Source organism: Sprattus sprattus, assembly GCF_963457725.1.
Source record: "Sprattus sprattus genome assembly, chromosome: 2".
NCBI classification, from domain to species: Eukaryota; Metazoa; Chordata; class Actinopteri; order Clupeiformes; family Clupeidae; genus Sprattus; species Sprattus sprattus.
Window position 1 is genome coordinate 35,402,329 of NC_137921.1, and position 27,299 is coordinate 35,429,627.

Genomic DNA, 27,299 nt, shown 5'->3' on the forward strand with positions numbered 1-27,299 from the left:
TGCTTCTCATTTCCTGGTCATATTACACATCTCATCACTGGCACGGGTCAGAGTTGTTCTCCCAGGCTCCAGGAAACATACCGCACCGGAGGTACGTTTGTGTGGAGTAGAACACAGATACTTACTCTTCTTCAGGTGATTAGTGGATTGAGATGTTTTTGAAAGTGGATTTATTTGTTGATTTATCATGTCAGTTATGACCTTCTGACAGGGACAGGTTTTGATGTCATTTTTGCTCATGGGTCAGCTGTAAAAGGCTTGGCTTTGTGCTTTTACTTTCAATTGCACAGACAATCATGTGTCTCACATTGCAGTTGATGCTGTCTAAGTGCTATATCTTTAAGCAGATCTGGGTTAACTGTTCCATTAGGAGTCCCAGTGCTGTGTCTTTAAACAGGTCTGTGTAAACTGTTCCATTAGGACTGACAGATCTGTTGGTCTCTAAATGAAGATGTTCTAGGATTCTGTCTTTACCAAGTACAGGCGGACATCTGAGGCTACATTAGACCGCATCAGGACCCTCTGACAGGTATGGGTGACTGTGTGTATGTTAGACCCCATCAGGACCCTCAGACAGGTACGGGCGACTGTGTGTGTATGTTAGACAGCATTGGGACCCTCTGACAGGTACGGGTGACTGTGTGTTTATGTTAGACCGCATTGGGACTTGTTGTTTTCTGAAATACATGAGTAAGCATCTAACCCAGGAGAGCTGAATCAGGACTCTAATCCTCTGACAGGTATGGATGGGTATGGCATAATGTGGCTTTCAGGACTCTCGTCCTTTGCATTTGAACTGTTACCTTGTGGCGGATATGTGTCTTGAAATGCATTATGGGTATGGGTGGCAGTATATCTATAGTGGACTGCCTTAAGACTGTTGTGCTCCCACAGATATGGGTGGCTGTATGTCTAAACTGCATTAAGACTGTTATGCTCCCACAGATATGGATGGTGTGTGTCTACAGTATACTGCATTAAGACTGTTGTGCTCTCATAAGTATTGGTGGCTGTGTGTGTGTGTCTAGTAGACTGCATTAAGACTGTTGTGCTCTCACAGGTATGGGTGGCTGTGTGTCTAAACTGCATTAAGACTGTTGTGCTCTCACAGGTATGGGTGGCTGTGTGTCTAAACTGCATTAAGACTGTTGTGCTCCCACAGGTATGGGTGGCTACGTGTCTCTGGTGGAGCCCTTGGTGGTCCTCCACACCGTGAGCACCTCCTTCTTTGGGATGGCCCTGACGCTGGTGGTGTACAGCCGCTCCCTGGAGCTGTGCGGAGGGCAGAGTGATGCTGCCCAGGCGCTCTCCATGTGGTTCTTCCTCCTCCAGAGCATAGTGACCACCTCCTGCGCTCTGCTCTCCTTCGCGCCCCTCACTTGGTTGGCGGAGCGCTGCGGGGGGCGCGTATGGCTGCTGTGCCCACAGCTTGGCTCCGTGCTGGGCATGGGCTTCCTGCTGGCGCTGCTGCTGCTGCGGCAGCTGCCCCTGGAGGTGCTGTACGCGGGCGCTGCGCTGCACGGGCTCAGCGGAGGGTCCCCGGGCTTCTGGAGCGGGGTGGTGGCACTGGCATCACTCCAGTCCACCAGGTGGCGGCGCACGCTGAAGCTCAACACCGTGGACTTCTGCGCAGGCGCAGCAGGGGTGGCGAGCGGGCTCCTGTCTGGGCACGTGTATAGCCTGGGCCAGAGCGGGGTGGCGCTGGTGGGCACGGCCATGTTCCTGGGTACCACCTCCATCCTCTACTCCACGTTTCTCCTCTCCTTCCCCGAGCACCCTCCCCGGTCCAGAGAGGACCTTCTGCCACTCCTTCAGCACCAGGGCACGAGTGTGCAGTCGCCCAGGGTGGCGGTGGCCTTGGTGATGGCAGCCCTGGTGCTGTTTGACGTGGGCATGAGTGGGGCGGAGGACGTGCTCTCCCTCTACGTGCTGAAGCCCCCTCTGAGCTGGGACTCGGTGTGGGCGGGCTACGGCAGCGCTGCCACCCAGGCCATGTACCTGAGCAGCTTCCTGGGCGTGCTGGCGCTCTCCCCACGGCTGGAGGACACAACCCTCATCCTGCTGGGCATTGTCTCCAACTGTACGGGCATGGCCATCATGGCATTCGCCACCCACAGCTGGGTATACTTCATGGGTGAGTCAGGTAAAACCCGGGGTTATTAGTTTAAAGTGTTACCAGCTATAATACAGACTTTATGCAGAACAGGCTTAAAAGGTAATATGTGAATATTTTAAGTTGAAGAAGTATACATTTCAGAGAGTCACTAAGTGGTTAGAGCAACTCACTCAAATCACTTGAGCGGTATGCACTGAAAAAAAGAATGTGTTGGATTTACTCAATTCAATAATGGACATTGGTTGCACACAAACTATTTGTGTTCACTCAACACGAACTATTTGTGTTCACTTAACACAAACTATTTGTGTTCACTCACCAGGAGGTATTTTAAATCCCTAAATCTGGATCGTCTCATAACAGCATACAGTTTTACTTTATTTTAAGTCATACAAGCACAGTGATATATCTGTTGTTAGTTAACTCTCATCTTCTCACCTACAGCGCGGGGAGTCATGATGTTCGCCTGTGTTCCCATGCCAACGTTGAAGGCACAGTTATCCAAGATTCTGGATGCACAGCAGTATGGTAAACCTGCATTACTAACATACAGACACTAGAGGGCGACAGGATCTTTTTTAGCATAACATTAGATTGGATTAGATTCAACTTTATTGTCAAGTACTGAGACAACGAAATGCAGTTTAGCATCCAACCAGAAGTGCAAAATAGCGATAAAAGTATGTATGAGCATATGTAAAGTATAAGCGGCGGAATAGACAAATATTTTAATAATTTGTGGCTCCATAGTGGTATGGTTCCTGTATACTGTATGGATGGATGATTCCTATGTACTGTATGCATGGTTCCTATGCAGTGTTTGTATCTGGAAGTATAAATGAGTTCCCATGGTTCTCTTCCCTCACCAGGTTCTGTGTTTGGTTGGTTGCAGCTGGCACTGTCTGTGAGTAACGTCGTCTCCACAGCGATTTTCACACTCATCTACCCTCTCACCCTTCCATGGCATAGCGGACTCTGCTTCGTCTTCTCCAGTGCCATTAGTTACTGCAGCATCATACCTGTCCTGTAAGTCTACCACAAACACACACACACTTCCTCTTCTCCAGTGCCATGAGCTACTGCAGCATCATACCTGTCCTGTAAGTCTACCCAAAACACACACACACACACACACACACACACACACACACACACACACACACACACACTTCCACCTCTCCAGTGCCATGAGCTACTGAAGCATCATACCTGTCCTGTAAGTCTACCACAAACACACACACACTTTCTCCTATCCGGTGCCGTAAGTTACTGCAGCATCATACTGGTCTTGTGAGTGTACTCTACACACACATCAACTTTCTAACTTTTCAACCCAACACAATCTGTATCATGGACATCTATCAACCCCAAACCCGCCTACATGCATCTGTTCAATCCTGTGCAGATATCTGTATGGAAAGTGTGTTTCTAACTCATTTCTTTCTTGTTTTGCTTGTTTTTCAGCTATCTAAACTGTAGTCGCATCCGGAGCCCATATGTGTTCATGTCAGGAGATGAATAACATCACAATAACTCAACTGAAACCTTTAAGGACTGAAAACAAAAAGGTTTCTGAGAAATTACATAGTTCTCAGGGAGAAAAGAGTAAACAAAACAAATCACATCAGCAGTTTAACTCATATTTAATAATTAGCAACATATGTAATAAACAAAAACAAGACTTGGCATATTGTCTTTTTTATCGCATCATAACTGTACATTATTTATCATTATTATTATTGTATATTCTATCCTGTATCAGTTTCACTGCATCCTAAACAACTCTGTGGTAAATATCAACACAGGTGGCTATGCTAAACAGGAACGATGGCGTGGGTGACGCGGATGACCTCTATTCTCTGAGCCAGAGCTCTCATCAACTTGTCCATGCGGGCCTTGCTCATGGGGGAGCGGTTGTACCACTCTTGGCTCTGCAGGTCCACGCCGGTGCGCTGGTTGGAGTAGATGGCGTCGTGGTGGCTGAGGAAGCCGGCCGTGTGCTTGGTGGCGTACACGCGGAAGTCCTGCAGGGGGCAGCGGAGAGGCTCGTCGGGCTGGGCGAACATGCGCAGGGGGGGCTGCTCAGGGTCAGCGGGGTCCACCCACTCTAGGCAATCCAACACGGGCCGGTTGACCTCTGGCCTCGGCGTCACTCGCATGAGGTGGAACTTTCCGGCGGGCACGGGCCACATGCGGTAGAGGTGTGTAGGTCCGAAGGCTCGCAGGTTGTTGAAGAGCACCAGGTGCAGCAGCGCCTCAGGTGAGCCACGGCCCAGTACGCCCAGACGCCGCAGCTCCTCCTCTTCCTCCGCGGTCACACTGCGGATCACCTCCGCGTGCCGGTCCATCTCGCGCTCACGCAGCACTTGGCAGTACTCGTCCAGCAGCTGACGAGTGTCGGGCAGTTCGGGGGAGCGCAGCACGCTGTAGAAGCAGCCCTGCACCTGTAACACAAGCCACCCAGTTACCACCTAATACAATATTTATACTACATCAGTCATATACAGACCTACTAACATTCAACATGACCTAACACTTAAACAATATTAATATATTAACAATATCCAAATTAACAATTTACCAAATTATGGCATTGGCCAAAACATATTTAATTAAATATAACCTCAGTAAATCTAATCTTGTATATTTAAAACGCAAGTACACAAATTAACACACTGATATTGGGTTATTCAAAATGTCTCAAAAACATACAGCATGATGATATTCCATAGCATGACATCTAAGATCAAAGGAGCTTTTGTAGGCGCACGCACCCTGAGGTGTCGGTCGAGGCAGCGGGCATGGCACATCAGTGTGGTCTGTGTGAGCTGACGGCTGCCACCCTCCCACATGTATATCAGGTAGGACACCAGCAGAGAGTCCAGCTCAACCAGGGACAGGCAGCCCAGCGAGGGCGAGTGGTTAGGACGCGTCGATGCCAGCCAGGCCTGGAAACTCAACACATTGCACAGGCTTCCCAGAATCCCCTTTGGTTTCTCTGAAGGCAGACGAGACGGAAAAAAAGGATGTTGAGATTAACAAGCTGCAGATGTTCCTCAAGCTCATCCTCAAGACACTAGATCAAATACAGCCACTGTACAATATTTCATTACGATATAATAATCCAGTTACTTTCCAGGATGAATCATTGAGGTGAAATAAAATGATTACGACAGTAGAGGTTACATCCACTTCAAAACCCTCTTCAGGAAAATGGTTGACAAACAAATAAAAGTCACACAGATGTGCATGTGGTTTACACAAAGACAGAGATCTTGGTCCAGCACTTACTTCTGGTAACTGCCATCCTCCTGTTGCTCCTGTCCGCGGAGGAGCCAGGGGCAGTTGAGGTGGAAGGGTCTGTGTGAGGGGATCCGGGGGTGGCAGGGGAGGGGTGCCCCTCTGTCTCTGACCTCCCTCGGCCCCGCAATGGGGTGGTGGATGCTGCGTCTCCTGCTCCGGTCTGAGATGTGTTCATGAGCTCATCCTCCGCGGCACTGTCCGCGTCGGAGCCTAGATCCTCCAGGTGCATGCTGAGCTGGGAGCTGTCAAAGGCAGTCACGGTAGTGCCGTTATCTTCGGCAGCGCACGCCATGTCCTGCATGGCGCTTTCGGACAGTTTGGAGATTTTGGGAAGACTGGCGCCCCAGGGGGCACTGCTTTTCCCAGCAATGGGGGAGTCTGTGGAGGTGGTGGCCTGTTCCTGTGGCCTCCAAGTACAAGTAGACGGCCCCTTCTTCTTCCTCTTCTGAGATTTCCCTTTGGTCTGCTCTGGGTTGGGGGCTTCTCTCTGCTCTCTGCTGACATCATCACCCTGCGCTCCTGAAGCATGAGTGACAAGGCTGCTCTGACTGTCGTCAGATTCAGCTGGGGCTTCCCCCCTAGCATGGCTCAGATCAGCTGGCCCCTCTGCAATGTCTTGCTCCTCTCCCTCTCGACCGGGATGGAACCTGTTCCTGGTCTTGGTTCTACTCAGGATCTTCTTTGCCTCCCCCACTTTGCCAGAGAGTGACGACAAGGGCCAGTTGTATGCATGTCCAGCTGTGCAATTCCATGGAAGCACGAAAGTGTTCACCTCTTCCAATCTGTATCCTTCTGCCCGATAAGGGATGTGTGGACATATAGTCGAGTGAGAATGAGACCAAGTCACCAAATTCTTGAAATCTTCAGCCATAATATGTAGTAAGGCCCCACTATGGAGATCCTCTATCAGCTGAATGTTGAGGGAAATAAAGCAGAGGAAATGCATTAAAATGAATTGCATTTGGTTTATTTGCAGTAATTCCAAACAGCCATGGGAGCTGAAATTAATGTAATGTACAATAACGTTAATAGTGAACAGAACGTTTTTGTATGTAACCTTATCTAACATAACTAACCTTAGCCAAAAGTTAGCGAAAGCTAGTCATCCATAGTTTTGAAATTAACGTCATAAAAGACAAAGTAGCTAGCTAGCGATCATAGCTAGATCTTTAGCTACCTCCACAACAACAAATTGGTATCAATAATAAACCAATTAAATTAAAAGTTACAGCTGCCATCACTAACATGTGAAACTTTCGGAAATATTGATAGAATATCCTGCTAGTTACGTAGCCTTCAAGCTAGTTTTGATGAACCGTTAACGCTAACCTTCACCTAAAGGTAAAGGTCCAGTATTTAGCAAATGCTTTTATCCAAGACTTAACTTACATCACAAATCGCCTCCAAATCCGTTCCAGTGAAAAATTCATCCATTTAGCCAATTAAGCTTTACCTTATTATATTATTAAATGATAAATCACAAATCTCTCAGAAAAGGAAGGGAATAGTCATGTCCTGCTTATGCAGTTATTGAAATGAATGCTAGCCTTAACTAAATTGTGAGTTTTTGAAACAATGTGTTGATGAGGGGGGATTGGAATGATAGAACACTGTTGCGAAAACAATTCCGTTTAAACATAATCGCGAAGTTCTGGCATTTCATACAGATACATAACAGACGGTTAGAATCTTTCACCGACCTTTTGCAAAGTCCCGCCCCAGAACGATTCTTGTCCAATCCTACCCTAGCAACAGTTTCTATGTAAGGGAAGTCTGTCAAGCTTTTGACAAAGCGCAGTATGCACGATATGGCACCTGCCAATTGAATTGCAGGTAGCCTATTTAATGGTCATTTTAATATTTTAAACCCTCCACTTCTGTAATGTAGAAGCCCTTATGTCATGCACGGTATGATATTAAGATATCGAAAAGGCTCTCTGGCAATGCACTGCTTTTTTGGTGTTTTGTAGGTAGGAAGGTTCTGAAAAGCTTCACAGGCCAACAGTAACAGGGTGGGACTTTGAAAAAGATGAATTCTGCATGCTTACCTGACGATAGGCTACGTTCTCTGTCAGAGTGTAGAGTTAGGCAGGATACTTTCTGCCGCCCAGCCAAACAGCCTGAATTCACCACCGGGTGTCGCTCAAACATTGCAACCTGTGTAATGAAGTTCATTGCCAGGTTAACCACCGTTTCCTATGGTAAAAAGTAAGTGAATTAATGCGTTTTCCAGGGAAGTATCACTATTGGATAAGGCTAACGTTACTAAGTCGTACAGGCTAACACGCCAACTAGCTTGATTCTTTAAAGCTGCCATTTCAGAGTTCACAGTCTCCCTGGCAAATAGGCTACCTATCATGTCATTATCTCTGCCACAGACAATGGTCCCGTATCATGTCTCCAGAGTAGTCATCAACTATTTATTGCCAAGCAGGTGCGTCACCTCACACCCACCCGCAAAGGGTAATTTCCTGAAAAGGGAACAATAGCCTACAGCAAATGAATTATCTTGGCATGTGATACAATCTTCAGTTTCTACGCGAAGATAATAGACCTAACTTAAATACATTTTTACATTTGTGTATTCCTGTCATATGACTGTCATACGCCTTTAATAGACTAAAACAATGACTCAACGTGCCAGTCATCTAATTAATAAAATTACACAATAGATAAAAACATTAGATCAAAATGTGTAAAAAGCAGTCATCGGTAGGCCTACGACTGCTTATGAAGACCATAGGTCTAGGTTCAAATTAAAATACTAATTTAGCTGAGGGAAGAGAGTTTGACTAAACGAGGATATTGGATTGGATATTCTTTGAGATTATAAAGTTATCATAAAGCCATTCGGGAAAATATATATTTTTTTTTTGGTCCAAGAACCATATCGCTTCACTTTGCGTGGCTGGATTAACCTCATCACACCACAGACACCACCGGTGAACAGGGAACGTATAAGGTCCACATTTGTGAGGCGGTGCAGACTCAGCCATCGAGGAATCGGTTCAGGTGAACTGACGCTGGATGCTGCCATCGGATCGTTGTTCCTTTAGCTATGGTAGCGTTCTCTCAGTGGCTACAGTGTAGCTTTTCAGTTAGACAGGAAGTTCCATTTCCACCCCCCGGCGAACCTTGTAATGTGTGATCATCCTATATTATCTTCATTGGTTTATTTGCGCCACCAACCAGTTAGGATATAGTATGAAGAGGTTATGAAAGTGGGACAAATGTCCAACTGTCGCGTGGTGAAATATTCGCGCGAATTTACAACATCTTTTTTTTTTTTTTTTGGTACTAATGGCCCTTATACGCCGTCGTACGTAGCCCTGGGGTAGCCTGCATCACGTTTGCACGTTTTGGTATAGCCTATTTCATTTGACACATAAAGCCTGGGGATCTAGACTAGCACATGGTTGTGGTGTCTCCTGGAAGCTGGTGAGCTGGTGAACTGAAACCTTTACACCAGGTGCTCACAAGCGGCCCTGTCTCACTCCAAAGGCTTTTAAACATCAAAGATGTTTGAAAGCCTTTGATGCCAGGGAGGGCTGAAATCCCGAAAGATAAAGGTTTGATCAATGTGTCGACTGTGAGCAGGCATGCCCAGACCACAATAGTCCATAAGTAGGTTAGAAATGAGTCCAGTCATAATGCAGATATAGCCTAAACACGGTCCAAGGAGTGCTGGCCAATAAACTAGCAATTGTAGGCTAAAGGCTACACAGACTCATCGAGTAGGCCTAAGCAGTGAGCGAGAGAGGTCTTCGCGTTGGCTTTCATCTGAAAGGGGGAAGTGTGTGTGTGCGTGTGCAGAGTAGCCTATCCTATCCTCATTTGCGTTTGGGTCATTCAGTTGACCCATACCCAATCACGTAGCATTTCATTCATACCCCAAAGACGGAATGAAAGCAACCTAGTTGATGAAATCGAAACTTCTTTGAGGAGACACTAGACCGTTGAAATATTTATCAGGCAAACTGCAGCAAGCTATCAAATATCCGCCCATTGTACTAACAATACACACTTTCTTTCCTATGGCTACAACAAATAGGCTATGCAAGTTAAACTGCATATTTAAAATGTTTAAAGGATAGCTCATCAAAATCGATTATCTCTAGATGTTTGTAGTGTGTGATTGTGTTTTCTCTGTTTGTTTTGTATTATCGTAGTTGGTCAAGTAACAACCCTCATTCATATTTGTTGGTTAAGTAAAATGATCCTCAATAGTAGCCGAAATACATACACAAAAAGAAAACAAAAGAAACACACACACGCACGCACTCAAATATCATGGTAATGATTGAAAAGTCGTCTCTGAACACACACTGATAACAACATAGTCACATCCTATCAAAGGTAACTTGTGGAGTGAAACGCCCACAACTTCTCGAGGCTCTCCAATCAGTACACTCATCGAAGACCGCCTCGCTGTACTCTGATCGCCGCCATTTTGTCAAGCTATAAGAAAACTCAGCCAAGCAGCGCATTCTCTGATCTTACTTGTAGCTAGCTAGTTCCTCTTTATGCAATGGACGGGTAAGTTCTTAAACAAATTTTCTCTGCCATGCTTGCGTCGATTAACCTGTAAGCAGCGCTATCGCAGTGGTTCCCATATTGTCACAGTTTTCCCAAGTTATTAAGTCTTTGATCGTAAAGCGCTTACGTTAAACTTTTGTTAGGGTTAGCCAACGTTACTTTACCAAACGTGTCTGCAGGTTGCGATGGAAACATAACTTGCACTACAAAACTAGACTTACTGGCTTAGCACAACGTTGTGATTAATATTTGTTAACATGAAACCGCTTGTTGTGTTCATAATTGAAATAAGTACGATTTTAGAATAGGTCCTTTCAGAACCTGTAAATACTTTTTCGAACTTGAGCGTTTGTTTTTGGCTCTTTAGTCGTTGAATTAACTATTTACCAGCGCAGGAATATTTTTTGCTCAGTAACGTTAACCTCCCTCAAAAAGGCTTGGACGATCACTCTAGTAACTGATGACGGTGTCTGGCCACCTGTGGCTATTGTGGCCAAATCATTTGAACTAGACTTGGGCGAATCATCATGTTACCCAAATTACTCCGGTGGTCGATGGATAGTCGTTCTTTTGCAATGTGTCCAGTGAGGAGCTAATTTGGCTAGCGAGTTAGATCTAGCTTCAGTCGCACGGTCCTGACCCTGCTTGAGCATCGCTCTCTGCAGATGTATGAATGCAGTGGTAAGCTGATGCACTCTTGGTTCTTCCCCGGCTGCTCGTTCTATTTATCTCGGCCAAATACGCTTGTCCAAGTCTTAATTCATCTTACATGCGTGCAGGCTGTTAAGTTTAAGTCAAATGTATTGTTAATGTGAAGTTAACCTAATCGTCTGTTTGGTAAGGTTACTCATTTCCCATTTTTCTCAACAGCCGCCTAGAGACTGAATTGTATCCTATGGGATCCACTTATGCCGAATTAGAGTAAGTGTACGCATTGTTCATTAACATCAGTTTCATAGTGCTAGGTAGGGACAGCTATGTACATTGCATTTGATAACATTGTTGTATTACCGGTAGTTTGCTAGTTACTGAATTTTGTAGGTATTTCGCTCGTTACACAACGATAAGTAAACTTTGTTGCGTCAACATGCTCAGTATTATAACGTCGAAGAGGAAGTCGACCTCTTCAGGTTCACAAACGTTGGAGACGGAAGAGATATGTTTTCCTTTGTGTGGTGTAACGTTATTGTGTGTTCCTGAATATTTTATAGGTTAGTTGCCGTCGTTCATTATGTTGGCGTCTGCATCATCAGGGGCCTAGTGGGTCTGAAGTTACCTGTAACATGAGCAAGGGAACGAGTCTAGGTGTTAACTGACTGTCTTGTGTCTTGCGTGAGCTCCTGGGGTGAGTGGGTGTAGGCTGGTTTGGCTGTAACCTAGAGATCCACGCAGTTCCCTGTACTGTTTCATAACTTTGGTCGAGTATGATCAAACACTTTGCTGGAATGCAATACGGTGGATTTGGCCATGTTTTTTTTTTATTTTGTTTGGTTTTTATATGGTTTTCACAAGTGTTGTGACGAGGTGGGCGATCAATGTAATGGTTCCTTTTGAGCTCTGTTGTGTAGCCTAATTGCTTGTACGTACAGTTCTTGAGTAAACTTTCTACCTTTTAAAGTACGTATAGACCTAGTTTTCTGTCTGTCGTATGAAGTCGTCTGTCTGTTTTTTAAAGACGGGAGTCTTTTTGGTTGGGGCATCTCTGCAGCCCATGGAGACAGGATGTGGAGGGGGGGGGGGGGGGGGGGGGGGGGGTAGTAATCTTCTACCAGCACTGGCCCTAAATACCGCTCATATTTCATGTTCAGGAGACGCTGTGGGAACGAAGAGTTGGTCCCATTTACTTTGTAACCCGTTTAGTTTGTAGCCCCTTATCGAGTTGTGAAAGTGAACATCATAGAAGTGTTCCCGTTTCATTCCATGGCTGATGTTTGCGAAATCCTATAAAATGCCCGTGCTAAAAAGCTTGGTGGTATTTTATGTTCGACTCTTGACTGGAAAGATAGGCGCTGCTTTTATTCAACAAGAATGTCTGGATGCCATTTTAGTCGCGTAAACGCACTAGCCTAATTACTTCCCGATGGCAGAGATTTCCATGGCCTCATTGTGCATAAATCCCTTGCCCAAAAAGACACAGAATGATCTAGGCAAGCGCCCATTAGTTGATCTGCCGCCGTCACATGTGCATCTTTCTCTATGCCTGTGTTTGTACCATGGTTACACATTTAACACTCGTTTTCTCTTCACAGCGTTGTCCACGATATAGCAGTTGGTACCAAGGTAAGCATTTCCTTCCTCCTTATGTCTTTTGTGTGTGTGTCTGTATCCTCCGCCGTACCTTGATAGGAGGCTGGCTAACATCCCTGGGAAGGGAAGACACCAATGTCTGCCCCGGAGATGTTTCGGCAGCTCTTCTGTTTCAGTTTTCCTTGCCTGGGTAGAAACGAGAGGTTCCCAGCCGTCTGTGACTGCACAGGAGGTTGCCAGGGTGCAGATGTAACTACATTAGCAGGACTCACTGCTGCATGTTTGGGCATTGTTAACAGAGGAAGGACTGAGACCCGTACTTAACACTGTAAAAAAAAAAACTCTGACCTGTTCCAGCCTACTCACTGGGTTTCTTGAAAACAATGACTGGAAATGACCCAGTGCTTTATTTGCCAAGGCTGTAGCTTGTCTGAGCCAGCCATTGCTCTGCAGGTTTCCATTAGTTTAACAATGGTCAGACCCACCTAGAGCTATGGCAACCAGTGACGTAAATTCAGGAATAGATTACATGGTTGGGTGTGTCCAGCCTCTGTAGCTAAAAGTGTGTGTGTGTGTGTGCACATTGGCTTTTCTCTAGTTTTAAGTTTGTTTGTTGGACTGTGTTTGTGTTTAATATATTCTCATTTAGCCCGCCGCATGTATTGTATTCCATATGGAGCCGAGGCCATGCTGCAGGGGTAGTTACCATCAAAATGTTCATTAGCAGTGGTTGGAGCAGAGCCGTTTCTAGGCCGCCGGTAACTATGGGCGGTGCGCGTGGTTGCCTGGTAGCCTAATGCTGTGGGTGCATTCCTGTGTCCCACTTCCTCCCGCCCCTGCCTCCTCCGTAGCCTAATCTCTCCCAGTCCTCGCTCTCTGTCTCACAAGCTCTTTCACACACGTGATTCCAATACTCCAGGTTACACACACACACACACACACACACACTCCATTTTTCACTTAACACTCAATGTGGATAGGTGTTAAAAACTCTGAACAATCTAAGTTGGACTGATTGTATCCCACGGTCATGTATTCTACCAGTATGCGTCACCCAGTAAGGCATTCGCAGCTATGGAAGAAGGGTATCTAATTGCTCCTAGCTCTTCCCTCCGTCTCATCCCGTCTCTGCAGTGGTAGTTTTGCTCTCTAGGGTCGCCCTAGGGCCAGGCAACATTCTTCAGCAGACGTTTCACACAGATAATCATCTGTGGTATGCAACATGCTGGGGGGTGCTCCTGCCCAAAGAACAAAGGCCAATTCTTCCAGGCACTGTGTGTGTGTGTTTGTCTTCTAAATAGGTTGTGTGTTTGACCTGTACATGGGCATAGCTTTCCCTCACAAACTAACCAGTAGCCCTTAGTTGCTAATATCTGTTAGCTAGGCAACAAATTTCGCCCGTAGATTCTGGTATTTAGCAGCCTTGGGCATATTCAGAAACTGATAGTTACCGGCCTTAGATTGGCAGGCCTACCTAAGAGAAGGGCCAGACAGCTGGTACATAAGCTCCATCTTCAGCTGTAACTGGTAGCCTTGCTGTGTGACGCAGGCAATGTTTTATGCACCATGTAGTGTCAGAGTGTATATTATCTCTGGAAGTATTTGAAACCCTTCTGTTGGAAGTGTAACTAGCCGATCGCAGTGGTGTGTGTGTTGGAGGGCACAGTGGCTGGTGTCTTGCTCGGGCCTGTCTTGAATGTTCCTCTTGTAAAAGCAGAGCCAGCAGTGTTATCTGCACAAAAAGGGAAGTGTGTGTGTTTGTGTCTCTTGTGGCTGTAATTGTCCTCAGTGCTTCCTGTGTACCTCATAGGGTTGGTCATTACAACCAGCGCACCTCAAAGAGCAGCTCTTAAAAACTGCAGCAATAAGAGGAAGTGGCTCCATTGTAAAACAGCCCCGACCTGAAACCAGGCTTCCCCTCTCCGGGTTGCAGGGCCGCTGTTTGTTCAGCTTGGTTACTCTCCTTGATGGATTTCATCGCCAGGAGCCATGGCTTTCGGGTGAGGGGTGAAGCAGGAATGAAGGAAGATTTAAACAGACTCTGATCTCAGTGCTGTTCAGGCTGGGATCTGTTTTAATGCAATGATCTAACCCCTTTTGTAGTCAGCGAAATTCACTGGGGAGGCTCCTGTGGCTGAGTGCCTGTTGAGTGCCTGTTGAGTGTCGTGTGAGACGGTGTGTATGAGTGAGAGGGGTGGAGGTCTTCATCTTCAAACAGCTGCTTGTTTACCTTTAGCTGTGATGGAGCCCAGCCTCGTTTCCACAGCCCTCCTGAAACAGTGGGAGAGGCGAGGTGAATGGGACCCATTCAGCATATGCAAATATGTTTACCCCCCCCTACTTGCTCACACACACATGAGCACCCTAACCATGAACTACCCCTACCACGAACCACCCCATACCCCATGTTCTGTTTGCTTCGCTTATGAGATAAGATCACGGCAGAACAGCCACAGCAGTCGCTTTACTGCTGTCTGTCTCTGTGTGTGATCCGGGTCAGTGGTTCGTTGAAGTCTCTTGTGCTCCCGTAAAGATTGAAAAGATGCAGACGGGATACCGAAGTCTCCCCCCCCCGCCCCCGTCGGTCACATTTGGCAGCTTCCTCTAAATGAGCGCTCATCCTCGGACCTGAGGGGCAGAGAAAGGCACACCTGGCCCTGGGGAGACAATAAGCTTTGTGTACTCTGAGCCCCACAGGAGGGTGGGGCCCCACTCACCTGCAGACACCACCATGCTGTTGCCATGGTGAGTGAGAGGCATTCGTGGCTGCCATGGTAATGGCCCCATTCTTTGTGCAAATAGTTTCAGGCTTCCCCCACCACAAGTCCATCTCCAGTTTCACCCCACCCCTGTAATCTCTTTAACCTGGTTTCATCGTAACCCCTCCCCCACACACCCCCAACATGGATGGCCCCGTTCCTCTCACAAGACCCTGTTCTTGTATATTTAGTCTTTAACTAGCAGTAAGTGTGTCCTGATAGACGTGTGTGTGTCCCGTCTCCTCAGGGGAACTATGAAGTAAAGAGCAAGGAAGGGACTGCTTTAAAGACCTGTGTGTGTGTGTGTGTGTGTGTGTGTGTGTGTGTGTGTGTTTGTGTGTGGGGCAGAGCTTCGTGAAGCGTGGGAACAAAAGGGCGCTGTACTCTGTGGCCTGCCGTGTGTCTGTGCTGTCAGGCAGCAGCGCTGAGGGCTCTCGGTGAGCGGCTCCCCCAGACGGGCATTCCTCCGCTGGGGCCGTGGAGCACCCACCCCCACTCAGCCCCCGCGCTACACACACACACACACACACACACACACACCCCGCACTACATATGGTTCTCATTCAACTCTGGAGCGAGTGGGTGGTAATCACGTCAACTAGGTTCAAACAGGCTTCTGAGCTCTCTCTGTGTGTATGTGAAAAGTTAGTGAACTATATTTCTAAATGCTTTGGTGGTCACACACCTCAGCCCAGTGGCTGACACTTACCCCTGATTAACATTCTGCACACTAACCTTCTGTTTGCTTGGGTTTATAAGGCTGTTGACACTGTGTGTGTGTGGGGTGCGCTGAGAGATAGCCTTGAGGCTGTAGTGTCATTGTGTGTGTGTGTTACTGACGTTTGGGTGTGTAAAGGGAAATATTTTGCATATATTCCTCTTCCTGCTTGCCGACTTATTTCTGTTGCCTGACAACCCAGAAAACTAGTTCTGTAAGGTTTCCACTCCCTCCCCCCAAACCCTGTCTGTCAGGCCTGGGGGGTTGGGGTGTGGTGCAGCTCATTGGGGGGAGGTAGGGAGTGCTGGTTCGGTGACCCCACCCTTCCCCAGGCCATACCACAGGCATGTGCTGCTTGAAACAGGAAGTCCTAACCCTCACCAAGGGAGAGTGACTCTGACTCGCTCTCTCTGGCTCTCTGTCCCCCGCTTTTGTTGGTATGTGTCCTGGTCCAGAATAAACAACACAAGCATGGCCTTATTAGGGCTTTTCCAAAAGCCAGCATCCTGCTCAGCCCGAAGGAAAAGGCCATGTCTTGGTCCTGTTCGGATAGTCTTGTTGCTGAGGAACGTTCCTAACAGTGAAACGACCCGGAAGGATCTAAGTGACAGCCATGATGAGACTTAATTGATTCTGTAAATACTTAGGAAAGGTGCATTAATGCTTCCTTCCGTATCTCATTTTGTATAGTGTACACTGGAGCATCCTTTACTAAAGGAGATGGAACCAGGCCACAATTCCTAGCAGCAACAAACCGATCAACGTGACCCAAGTCAATTGAATCTGCCTTTGCATGATAAGTAGCCTAGTGTAAGTGCAGTGGGATTCTCTGAGCAGTGTGGTGGTCTGTTCCTCAGTCTTTATGAATTTGACCTCACCATGTTTCATTGACCTTGATGGAAAATCGCATGAGATCAAGGAAACATAAGGGCGGGGTTGATGGGACGAACTGTCCGACTGCATCCCAGTTCTGGACTTGCCTTCCTGTCGCCTTCCCTCACATGATAAGGTGCTGCTGTCTGTGGGCTGCCTGAGCGGAGAAATGCCGGATGGTCTACTTAACGGAGATTGATTAGTCATGTCTGATTGGGCCTTTTGATAAAGGAAGTGGAGCTTTTCACAGTTAAATGGGTCTAAAGGGTACTTGCTTGTTCAACCTGATAACTGTCCAAGTGTAAGAGGGTTCTTGTCATGCTGCAGTCATGTGATGAGCACATGTTTTGATTTCTCTGAGGATGATCACCAAAGCCAAGCCAGTCACCTGGCCTACTCGGTCTGTGTGAACCCCTTGAACTGACCTGGCATCTCTACTGTGTGTGTGTGTGTGTGTGTGTGTGTGTGTGTGTGTGTGCGCTTCCAGAGAGGATCTGACGAGCTTTTCTCCTGCGTGGCAAACGGGCCTTATATCATGACGAGTCCAGCAGGTTTGTATGGTAATGCACCCCCTTTTCTCGTTGTTTTCTTTTTCAAATAATTTTATCAATTTTGTTCACAGTTTCTTTCCCCCACTTTGATCACGTCACCCTGACCATGTCTCCCCCCCCCAGCCAACGGCAACGACAGCAAGAAGTTCAAAGGTGACATTCGGAGTCCAGGCGTTCCGTCTCGCGTCATCCATGTGCGTAAGCTTCCCAGTGACATCAACGAGGCTGAGGTCATCTCTCTAGGCCTGCCCTTTGGCAAGGTCACCAATCTGCTCATGCTGAAAGCCAAGAACCAGGTACACACGCATGTACAAACACACACATATACATATACACACACGATGATTACACACATTCTGGCACCGCCATTCTGTGTTAATGCCCAGACCGTGTGTGTGTGTGTGTGTGTGTGTGTGTGTGTGTGTGTGTAGGCCTTCATTGAGATGAACTCTGAGGAGGCAGCCCAGACCATGGTCACCTACTACTCGTCAGTGACGGCCCTCATCAGAAACCATCCAGTGTTCATGCAGTACTCCAACCACAAAGAGCTCAAAACAGACAACTCGCCCAACCAAGTGGTACGTCAGCACCTAGCCCACCCCCGCTCAAAGTGCCTTTCCCAACAAAAAATACTCAAGTCACACAAACACACACACAGAGAGATGGGAGCTGAAAGGCGTGGAATAATCCGCTGACTAAAGCGATTGGAGGCGAGTCGAGTTTTTTTTTATCTGTTTGCCGTGGTTGGACTGATTATGTGGGACTTTTGTCGTCCATGCCCCGATTTGTGGTGTGTGTGTGTGTGTGTGTGTGTGTGTGAATTTTACCAAGAAAGCAAAGGGAGGGGGGAGATAAGTGTGGCCATGGAGGTATTTCAGTCCGCGGCCCCCACCCCCGAAGCACGATGTGGGAAACAGGCTTCTGGTTTGCTTGTCCAGCATTTTCTGAAGGCTTGGTTAGGCTGACTCATTTGGAAATATTTAGCTTTACTACTTAAACATGTTACAACTCATGCCGCTCCAACACATAGTTCCACGCGGTTTTGTTCTCCGTGGCTCTGCAGGATTGTGGATTTCCGTGTGGTGTGAGAGATGGGGAAGTGTTTGTAGTGTTTGAGTTGAGTGCTGTTTGCTCAAAGTCTGTGTACAATTATGAATGTGTTTGCCAGCACTCCTTGTGAGGACTGTGTGTGTTTACCCTCTCCCACTCAGCCTGTAGTTCTTTTTTCATACTTTGTTGTCGTGAGCCGATCCATTCCTCCCTCTTTCCAAACAACCATTTCTGTGGAGACGACATGATGCTTGCACCTGGAGCGTTCCACAGCCCCCCCCCCCCCCCCCCCCCCCCCAAGATGTTTTCGTCCGGCCCCCTCAGCCCCCCCAGATGTTTGAGTGCCGCTTTCTCTCTGTAGTTTTGTTTACTTTCACTGCTGCCCCCGCAGGTGCTGAGCAGTAATCAGGGAGCTGAGATTGGATCTTTTCTTTCTCTCTCTCTGTGTCTCTCTGATGAGGACATGTTTAGTTTACGCCTGAATGCCCGCTGGAATGTTATCATGTCCGAGCACACAAGTCTCCTCCTGCTCCCGGAGGGCGGGAGGGAGGGAAGCTGATGATGGGTTTGAGTCCTTGTGTCTGGGGGGGGCAGGGGGGTTAGAGAAGATGTTTGTGTTGGGTCCCTCTGGGGTGTTGTTGGTAGGATGCGCATGCGCATACACTCTCTCACACACATGCGCGCACGCATGCATAAATCCCAGTGGTAGTGGGGCTAGTGAAGTTTGTACCCAGGGTGGTAAGTGTCTGTCTCTCTCTCTCTCTCTCTCTCCCTCTCCTCCCTCAGAGGGCCCAGGCGGCTCTGCAGGCGGTGAACGCCGTCCAGGGGGGCGGGATGCCTATGGCTGCTGTGGACGGCACTGCTGTCATGGGCGGCATGGGCGGCATGGGCGGCCCCAGTCCCGTGCTCCGGGTCATCGTGGAGAACCTCTTCTACCCTGTCACTCTTGACGTGCTGCATCAGGTATGTACACGTCTGCCACTGTGGAAAGACACACTTAACCAGTGGCGGTTCTAGACCATTTTTACTAGGGGGGCCAAGGAGGGGCCAGGGTTTAACCAGGGGGCCACATAAAAAACCCGCAACAAATGATATTTAAAGATTATAAACTTATATTACTTTAAAAACATATAAACATGTATAACTTAACTTAACATTATAAGAATGAGTGCAAGAGAGGTAGGGCCATACAAAATGAACAACAAGTCTTTTACAGTCATTTAACCCACCATGGGCAATGCTGAAATCACTGTTACAGTACAGTGTGCAAGACTGTAATTGTGGTTTACTTTTATAAGACAGGGGTATGTACACCTTTGTATAGTCTGTTGTAAAATGTCTTACATTTTCTTTTTGAGGGGCACTCTCCCTGTGCCCTGTTCCTAGATACACTGAACTGATTAATTTCATTATTGATTAATTCGGTCGGGAGAAGAGATAAAAGCCCGCCCACACTGAAAATTCATTTGTTGACTTACCGAAACAGGTAAATCAGGATGCTCCTGAGGCACACACGCACACTGCCTCACACACGCACAGTCTCTAGGTCCCTCTCACTCTCTGTTGTGAGCGCGCTACACAGATGCTAACGCGGTTTGGATCACGTCTGTGCGCGGTCTGGCTCGCTCGCTCTAGATTCCGGGAGATTTTAAGTAATTTGCGGGCATCAAGGAGTCGTTATCAATATGCGGGAGACTCCCGGAACTTCAGGGAGACTTGGGATGTCTGTGTATTCACATAACATCTGGGAAAGTCAACAGGCATAGGATATTTCCATCTTTTGGTTCTTGAAAAAAATCTTCTCTGCCTTCATGTGGCAGAAAAATCACCAGCTCAGCCGGTAGACAGTTGTATATCATCACTAGGTTACCACTACAGGCACAGGCAGACTACCAGTTTAAGCTTAAGACCCAGCGATCCATTAATGATAGGGAGCGAGCTAAACATTTAAATCGTAGCTCTTCTCTCCAACAAGCACCACACATGGCAAACTACAGTGCGCTGTTTTAATTTACCCGTGTGGAACGTTGCGTCGCATTAGTACCGCTTTTGGCGCTTTGACGCTTTGGTCAGCACGGGGTGGCCGCAGGGGTGGCCAAGTACATGTCTACGGGGGCACGGGCCACCCCAGGCCTCCCTGTAGAACCGCCACTGCACTTAACTCTGAGTAACACTCGAGCGGTCTTTATCTTCATTAGATGTTTATTTCAGTTGAGGGACATAAAGATAATGACTTAACTCCCCTCTCCCACAGATCTTCTCTAAGTTTGGCACGGTGCTGAAGGTCATCACGTTCACAAAGAACAACCAATTCCAGGCTCTCCTGCAGTATCCTGACGCCTTGACTGCCCAGCACTCCAAACTGGTAAGAGACGCCCTCTAATGGCCACTGGCAGCATTACACCTTAAAATCCTTCAGCAAAGCGCAACAGAAGTCCATTAGTAAACCTTTGTGCTCATTTGTAATCCTTGACATTAAATTCAAGGTCAAAATCAGACTTTCAACCAATAAATGAACCAATTTAACTTCCACACAATGAAATAGATGGGTGTACAATGTTTCTTTCTTTCTGCAATCCAGTGCTTTATAAATGACTGGTGTGGTCATCTCTTATTTCCTCCTCTCCCAGGCTTTGGATGGGCAGAACATCTACAATGCCTGCTGCACCCTGAGGATCAGCTACTCAAAGCTGACCAGCCTGAACGTCAAGTACAACAATGACAAGAGTCGGGACTACACGCGCCCCGACCTGCCCACCGGGGACAGCCAGCCGCCCCTGGAGCACCAGGCCGCCATGGCTGCCTTCGGTGAGCCACAGCTGTGTGTGTGTGTGTGTGTGTGTGTGTGTGCCACAAACCCTCCTGTAAGCCTGCCAAGCTCTCACTTCTCATTTACTGCCACAGCAACACATTGCAGAGGGGAAGGTATTGGGTGTGTGTGATGCTTTGTTTGGGAAGGTCCTCTCCCATGTGTGTTCCTCGTGCTCTCTACTCGTCGTAGCCTTGTGTGCGCCCCCGCTCTCCTGCTCTGTAAGTCTCACCCTCTCCTCTGTGTCTCTCTCCTGTGTGTCTCTCTCCTCTGTCTCTCTGCTCTGTGTGAGTCTCACCCTCTCCTCTGTGTCTCTCTCCTGTGTGTCTCTCTCCTGTGTGTCTCTCTCCTCTGTCTCTCTGCTCTGTGTGAGCCTCACCCTCTCCTCTGTGTCTCTCTGCTCTGTGTGTCTCACCCTCTCCTCTGTGTCTCTCTCCTGTGTGTCTCTCTCCTGTGTGTCTCTCTCCTCTGTCTCTCTGCTCTGTGTGAGCCTCACCCTCTCCTCTGTGTCTCTCTGCTCTGTGTCTCTCTCCTGTGTGTCTCTCTCCTCTGTCTCTCTGCTCTGTGTGAGCCTCACCCTCTCCTCTGTGTCTCTCTGCTCTGTGTGTCTCACCCTCTCCTCTGTGTCTCTCTGCTCTGTGAGTCTCACCCTCTCCTCTGTGTCTCTCTGCTCTGTGAGTCTCACCCTCTCCTCTGTGTCTCTCTGCTCTGTGAGTCTCACCCTCTCCTCTGTGTCTCTCTGCTCTGTGAGTCTCACCCTCTCCTCTATGTCTCTCTGCTCTGAGTCTCACCCTCTCCTCTGTGTCTCTGCTCTGAGTCTCACCCTCTCCTCTGTGTCTCTGCTCAGCAGGCCCAGGAATCATCTCTGGTCCGTTCCCTGGAGCCCACGGCTTCCCCCCCGCCTTCGCCATCCAGCAAGGTGAGTCTGTCCTCTGGCCTCGGGGAGACCGCTGATGCTGGAACCTCTGCGTTAATCTGGACTCGGAGTCCAAGAATGCACTGGGCCCTGCCCACTTTAGCTGTCTGCACGTTTCCATAGTAGCGGTAACGACCACAACAAATACAAAGACTGCATTCCTTGCATGACTTGTGCGTTCGTGAAACAGTATTCTGTAGGAACAACAACGCTGTGAGTGTGTGTTGTGTCCTAGAGAAACAACGTTGTGTGTGTGTACTAGAAAAACCGCTTCAGTGCTATAAAGAGATGCTACCCACAAAAATGCCCACTGGCCTTCCAGAACGAATGTAACCGCTGTGCTCTTTCCCCCCCCCCCCTCATTTTCTCTTCCGCTGCCTCTTCTCCCCCCCCTCTCAGGGTTGGCAATGCCCGGTATGCCTGGAGCCCTGGCACAGCTGGCCATGCCTGGCGTTGGCCAGAGGATGGCCTTCCCCCAGATGTCCGGCGGGCACTGTGTGCTGCTGGTCAGCAACCTCAACCCTGAGGTTAGTCCACTGCTTTCAAAGACACACTCACACACACTTTACCCTAGCACTTTCGTTACTAAACACGTAGAAGGGCCACACACTTACATTAGCATAGATCTAGAAGAGACTGATGTATTAGCCTTACCACATAGGAGGGCTCCACCTTCTTTTTGGCCTAGCCTTCTTGGAGAGCTGCGTATTTATGTTGGCCTTGCCCTATAGGAGGCTTTGTGGATTTCTTACATACGTTTAAAGTTTTCTATTGGCAACACCTTTCTTGCTCATGGTGTCTATTTGGACCCTGCCCATGTTGTCCCTGAAGGTCCTTTAATCTTAATCTTAAATTAATCTCCATTAACCTCAGCCTCCGACTTCCTGTTTCCCCTGTTCTGCATGCCTGTGGTGGCTGTGGCCCGGCTGATTGGTCAGTGGTAGCTGACATCACAGATAGCTTAGACCTCATCAGAAACATTAGTGTGCCCACTTAATAATCCCATTCATTTCTGTTGAGTTTATGTTCTGCCCTTTTTGTAATGAGTCGTCTGATTCTCTGCTGTTTAGACACTTCATATTTCTTTGTGTATACTGACCTTGTTTTTTTTACCTCCTTTTCTCTTGTGTTTCTCCCTCCCATTCCCCCTCTCCTCTCTCCCCCTTTTTTTTTGTTTTTTAATCCCTCCCCATCTCTCTTGCCAACTGGCTGCATCCTCTGTTCCAACACATACTGCCCCTCCCAAACATGTCATTATTACTCCCCACCATTATTCTCTTTCTACCTCCCTTTTTATCTCGCTCTCTCACACACACACACACACACACACACACACATTCATTCACACGTACACACACACACTCTATCATTCCATGCCATCCCATTAATACTCTATTACCCCCTCCCATTCTCTCTTTTTAAATTGTTTTTTTTCTCTTAAATATATTCATTAACACCCCCCCTCCCCTCCCCCTCCTTCCAATATCACGTTCTGCCCGTTTCTTGTTGCTTCCTGTGGATCTGATCTGGCCGCTGCGTGCGCTGCCCTGTGCTCCACTCCGCTCCTCCGCTGTGGAACCTTCTGCTCCATCTTTCCCTGTCCCCTCTCCTCCACTCCACTCCACTCCACTGCCTCTCTGTTGTCTCCTAAAGAGAGTTACGCCCAATTGCCTCTTTATTCTTTTCGGTATGTTACCCTTTTTAGCTTCCTTATTTTAAGTACTCATGGTTTTCTTTCCCCTTTGGCTTTGTGTACTTGTGTTGGATCATGTTGTTTTTTTGAAATTGATATGATTTTGTTATACCACAAGTGCTCTTTGTTTTGTATTTTTTTTTGTTTTATTTCAATAGGCCAAAAGGCAGCAGCTCTCGCTCATATTTTACATACGAATGGCATAGATGTGGCTTTGCTCAGTACGGCCTGGATTTGCATTTCCATACATTGGGGTCTAGTTGCTTGATGGTGTGTTTAAGTTAGGTTGACCCGACACACCAAATATTTGACAGAGAACTCCACGGCACAAAGTACAATGCCATTTCTGTCCCTTTGTACTACATATAACGGTGGCCCACATAGGATACATTTGATTTAGTCTATAAATAATCGAATTTGTTTAGTTTGTAGGTTGGTTTACTTTAGTCCAAGATAATGGTGGTTACTTGGTTAAAATGTATTCAATTTTTATATAATCCTTGTAAATTTGTTATCCATTACTTATCTTATGTGGGCTAGCTTGCCAACTGGCTATTTCTCCAGATAAGTGTTATTTAACCATGGAATTTATCTTTTGATCAAGTTCATGTCAATGTCAACCATTTATTGTCGCTATATTACTATTTAAATGTTATACCGATGTGCATCATACATGTGTGTAGGCATGTCCAAAAATACACACACACTATAGCAAGCACTGAATGATGACTCATAAATACTCTCTTTTGTGATTGGCCCAAAGTGCTGTGTGGTGCTGTTCAACTTGTAATGGAAATGCAAATACGCTGTGCACAGCCCAGCTGAGTGACTCAAAGTGCTTGTGGAAAACCCCCATTATAGTCCCATACAAGCACTGTTATCTGCCTTACTCTCTGCAATACATACTCCAATACATGCTCCACTCTGGTCGCTCCATTCACGCGCATTCGTCTTCATGAGACTGCTGCCTTTAGTAGCTTATGAGTCTATTGTATGACTTCTGCATGTAAATACACCCTCACCAGATCTTATCACATCTGAAAGATCACGTGCTGTTTAGTCCCTCTGTCTGCAATAGGTGGTGTATTTACATCAGGGGTTGTATACAATGCACTGTAGATGATGAGTGACATTGCATTTGTTCTGGTGATCACTACTGGTTACTCCAGACTTGCATGGCTTGTTCTGAGGTCATTTTTGCCTGCTTTTTGAATGCTGTTTCAGTTGCATAGTGAGTTACGACGCCTGTGATAATTTTTTTTACACCAGTTCGATTACTTACACCCCTCCTTACTCTTAAAGCCCCTTATCCGTTGAGTTCTATCCGGGCCAAGTCTGGACCGAACGTGGGCCAGCACAGCACCAGTCAGACGCTCTCTCTCTTCTCAAACATGTTCTGTGTTTGGGGTTTATTAGCATATAGATGGATGCATATGCTAAAAACAAACCCTTTTTTGAATCTTCAGCTACCCTTCAGACCTTAGTTCAGTCCTGTTCAGTGTAGTTTAGCCTGTGGTTCTGGAAGGTTCTAGAGTGTAAACATTCATAGCTGTGTGCATTTAAATGGAGGTTCTTGATGTTGACTGTGTGAATAGTGGCTTCCCTGAGGCCCCGGTTAGACTGTGATGTGTCCTCCTGTCTCTCTCTTTCTCGCTCTGCTGTTGCTGACCCCTTTCGTCTCGCTCTGTCCTGCTCTCTTCAGGTGTATATGGGGATGTGATGAGGGTCAAGATCCTGTTCAATAAGAAGGAGAACGCGCTGATCCAGATGGCTGATGGAACGCAGGCGCAGCTAGGTAACCCTACGGCACACCCTCCTGCTCTCCCCCCCCCACACACACGCTTCCTGTGTCTTTAGGGCAGTGGATCCCACACGCTTCCTGTGTCGTTAGGGCAGTGGATCCCAAACGCTTCCTGTGTTTTTAAAGCAGTGGATCCCGCACGCTTCCTGTGTCGTTAGGGCAGTGGATCCCATACTCTTCATGGCAGACTCCCAATAAAACAGTGCATAGTCTGAGATGCTCATATAGCTTCTTTTTTTTTTACTTTTAAAAAGCAGATGCCCATCAGCTGTTGGATAGCTTTTCAAAAACGCTCCTCAATTCGTGCCCCCCTTGTCGGGAGACCTAGACGACTGTAGCGTTGCCAGGAGACCTAGACGGCAATAGTGAAAAATGGCAATTTTATCTGATTTGAGGGATCTCTGAGCTTACCCGACACAATTGTGTGGCTCTCCTGTCAAGGACTGCATGGGTTTTCTATGAGAAGGCCATAGACCAACCTCACTCTCATTTCAATGTATTCACATTTATCACAATTTCTGTAACCACCCCCCCCTTCCAGCGATGAGCCACCTGAACGGCCAGAAGCTTCAGGGCAGAGCCATGAGGGTGACCCTGTCCAAACACACAGCCGTGCAGCTGCCCCGTGAAGGCCACGAGGACCAGGGCCTCACCAAGGACTACGGCAGCTCTCCGCTACACCGCTTTAAGAAGCCTGGCTCCAAGAACTACTCCAACATCTTCCCACCCTCCTCCACGCTCCACCTCTCCAACATCCCGTGAGTTTGTGCAGATGGTTTGGTTTGGTTTGACAGATGCTCTGTTCCAAAGTGTTTGGAATAACATAACACCACTGGAAATGTAATGGTGACACATGCTAATACACATCTACATGCGTCTTTAATCATGCAGAAATATACATTATATATGCACACTTACTTATTACACGGCTCCTCTTAATATATATGTTATGTTATATATGCACACCTCCATTGCCAGCTGCTTTCGGTCTGAGTCTTGTTTTGAACGGTCTTCCCTCATCCTTCTAGGCCATCAGTGGTTGAGGAGGACCTGAAGATGCTCTTCTCCACCACCGGTTCCATGGTCAAGGGCTTCAAGTTCTTCCAGTAAGTACTCCATACACACCGTCTTTGGAGTGCTCTAGCCTGTGTGTCCAGAAAAGAGATGTTTTCTAATGACCCATGTTGCATTTCCAGGAAAGACCACAAGATGGCGCTGATCCAGATGGGCGCAGTGGAGGAGGCCATCCAGTGCCTGATCGAGTTCCACAACCACGACCTCGGCGAGAACCACCACCTCCGAGTGTCATTCTCCAAATCCACCATCTGAGAGCACCTGGCAGAGGCCAGTAAAACAGGACTGTCACTTTAGACCTCAACAGTGTCGGGGGGTGGAGGACACTGCTATCCAATGAGGCCTTGACTGCAAAGCTCACTTCTGTCATTCCTTTTAGCATATTTCGCATATTTATGATGTGAACATCCTTTATATATGATGGATATCTATGATGAGTTCCATATAATCTTGCCTTACATTCAAATTGAGAGGGGGGGTGGGGGGTCGGGCACATTGGATTTTACTTAATATTTTTGTTTTAGTATTTTTTTTAAATTTTTTTTTTAAAGTTTATTTTAGTTGAGCAGTTAGCGTGAGGAGACTCTTCTCCTGCATGATGTAAGTCTTTCATTCCCAGCCTCCTCTGCATTCCAGAGTCACGGGTCTGGCACCACGAGCCTCTTACTGCCCCCGCTTGGTCTTCATGTAGCGTGGAGCGCTTAGCCTGGGCAGGCTCCTGCTTGTACCTTAGTGTAGGTGTCTGACTCCCAGCGTTCCCAAGTGGCACGTTACGTCACAAACCGTCGCATTTCTGTTCTGGCCTTTTCAGCATTTTTAAGCTGAAGTTTACAACCTGTAGTCAATGTACTTC

General features: G+C 47.4%; 2 protein-coding genes across 5 annotated transcripts; both read left to right on the plus strand.

Annotated features, from left to right (window-relative positions):
- Nucleotides 1–1,164: 1,164 nt before the first annotated feature.
- On the plus strand, nt 1,165–3,146 carry LOC308360111 (solute carrier family 46 member 2; the record flags this gene model as incomplete). Its single annotated transcript, XM_080831874.1, has 3 exons — nt 1,165–2,134; nt 2,561–2,644; nt 2,986–3,146. 3 exons carry the CDS (start codon nt 1,165–1,167, stop codon nt 3,144–3,146), a joined length of 1,215 nt encoding a protein of 404 aa, XP_080688000.1.
- A 6,793-nt stretch (nt 3,147–9,939) lies between these two features.
- ptbp1b (polypyrimidine tract binding protein 1b) lies at nt 9,940–26,893 on the plus strand. 4 transcript variants are annotated; one of them, XM_080831762.1, is made up of 16 exons: nt 9,940–9,955; nt 10,826–10,876; nt 12,205–12,235; nt 17,040–17,112; nt 17,227–17,399; nt 17,535–17,681; nt 18,940–19,116; nt 20,408–20,518; nt 20,784–20,961; nt 21,810–21,881; nt 22,278–22,405; nt 23,532–23,565; nt 25,274–25,366; nt 25,914–26,130; nt 26,401–26,478; nt 26,569–26,893. In XM_080831762.1, exons 1-16 carry the CDS (start codon nt 9,948–9,950, stop codon nt 26,699–26,701), a joined length of 1,704 nt encoding a protein of 567 aa, XP_080687888.1. In that variant the 5' UTR covers nt 9,940–9,947; the 3' UTR covers nt 26,702–26,893. The 4 variants fall into 4 exon arrangements, with proteins under 4 accessions (XP_080687888.1, XP_080687889.1, XP_080687890.1 ...); XM_080831763.1 differs by having other exon boundaries at nt 21,813–21,881; XM_080831764.1 differs by having other exon boundaries at nt 17,040–17,103.
- Nucleotides 26,894–27,299: the final 406 nt, after the last annotated feature.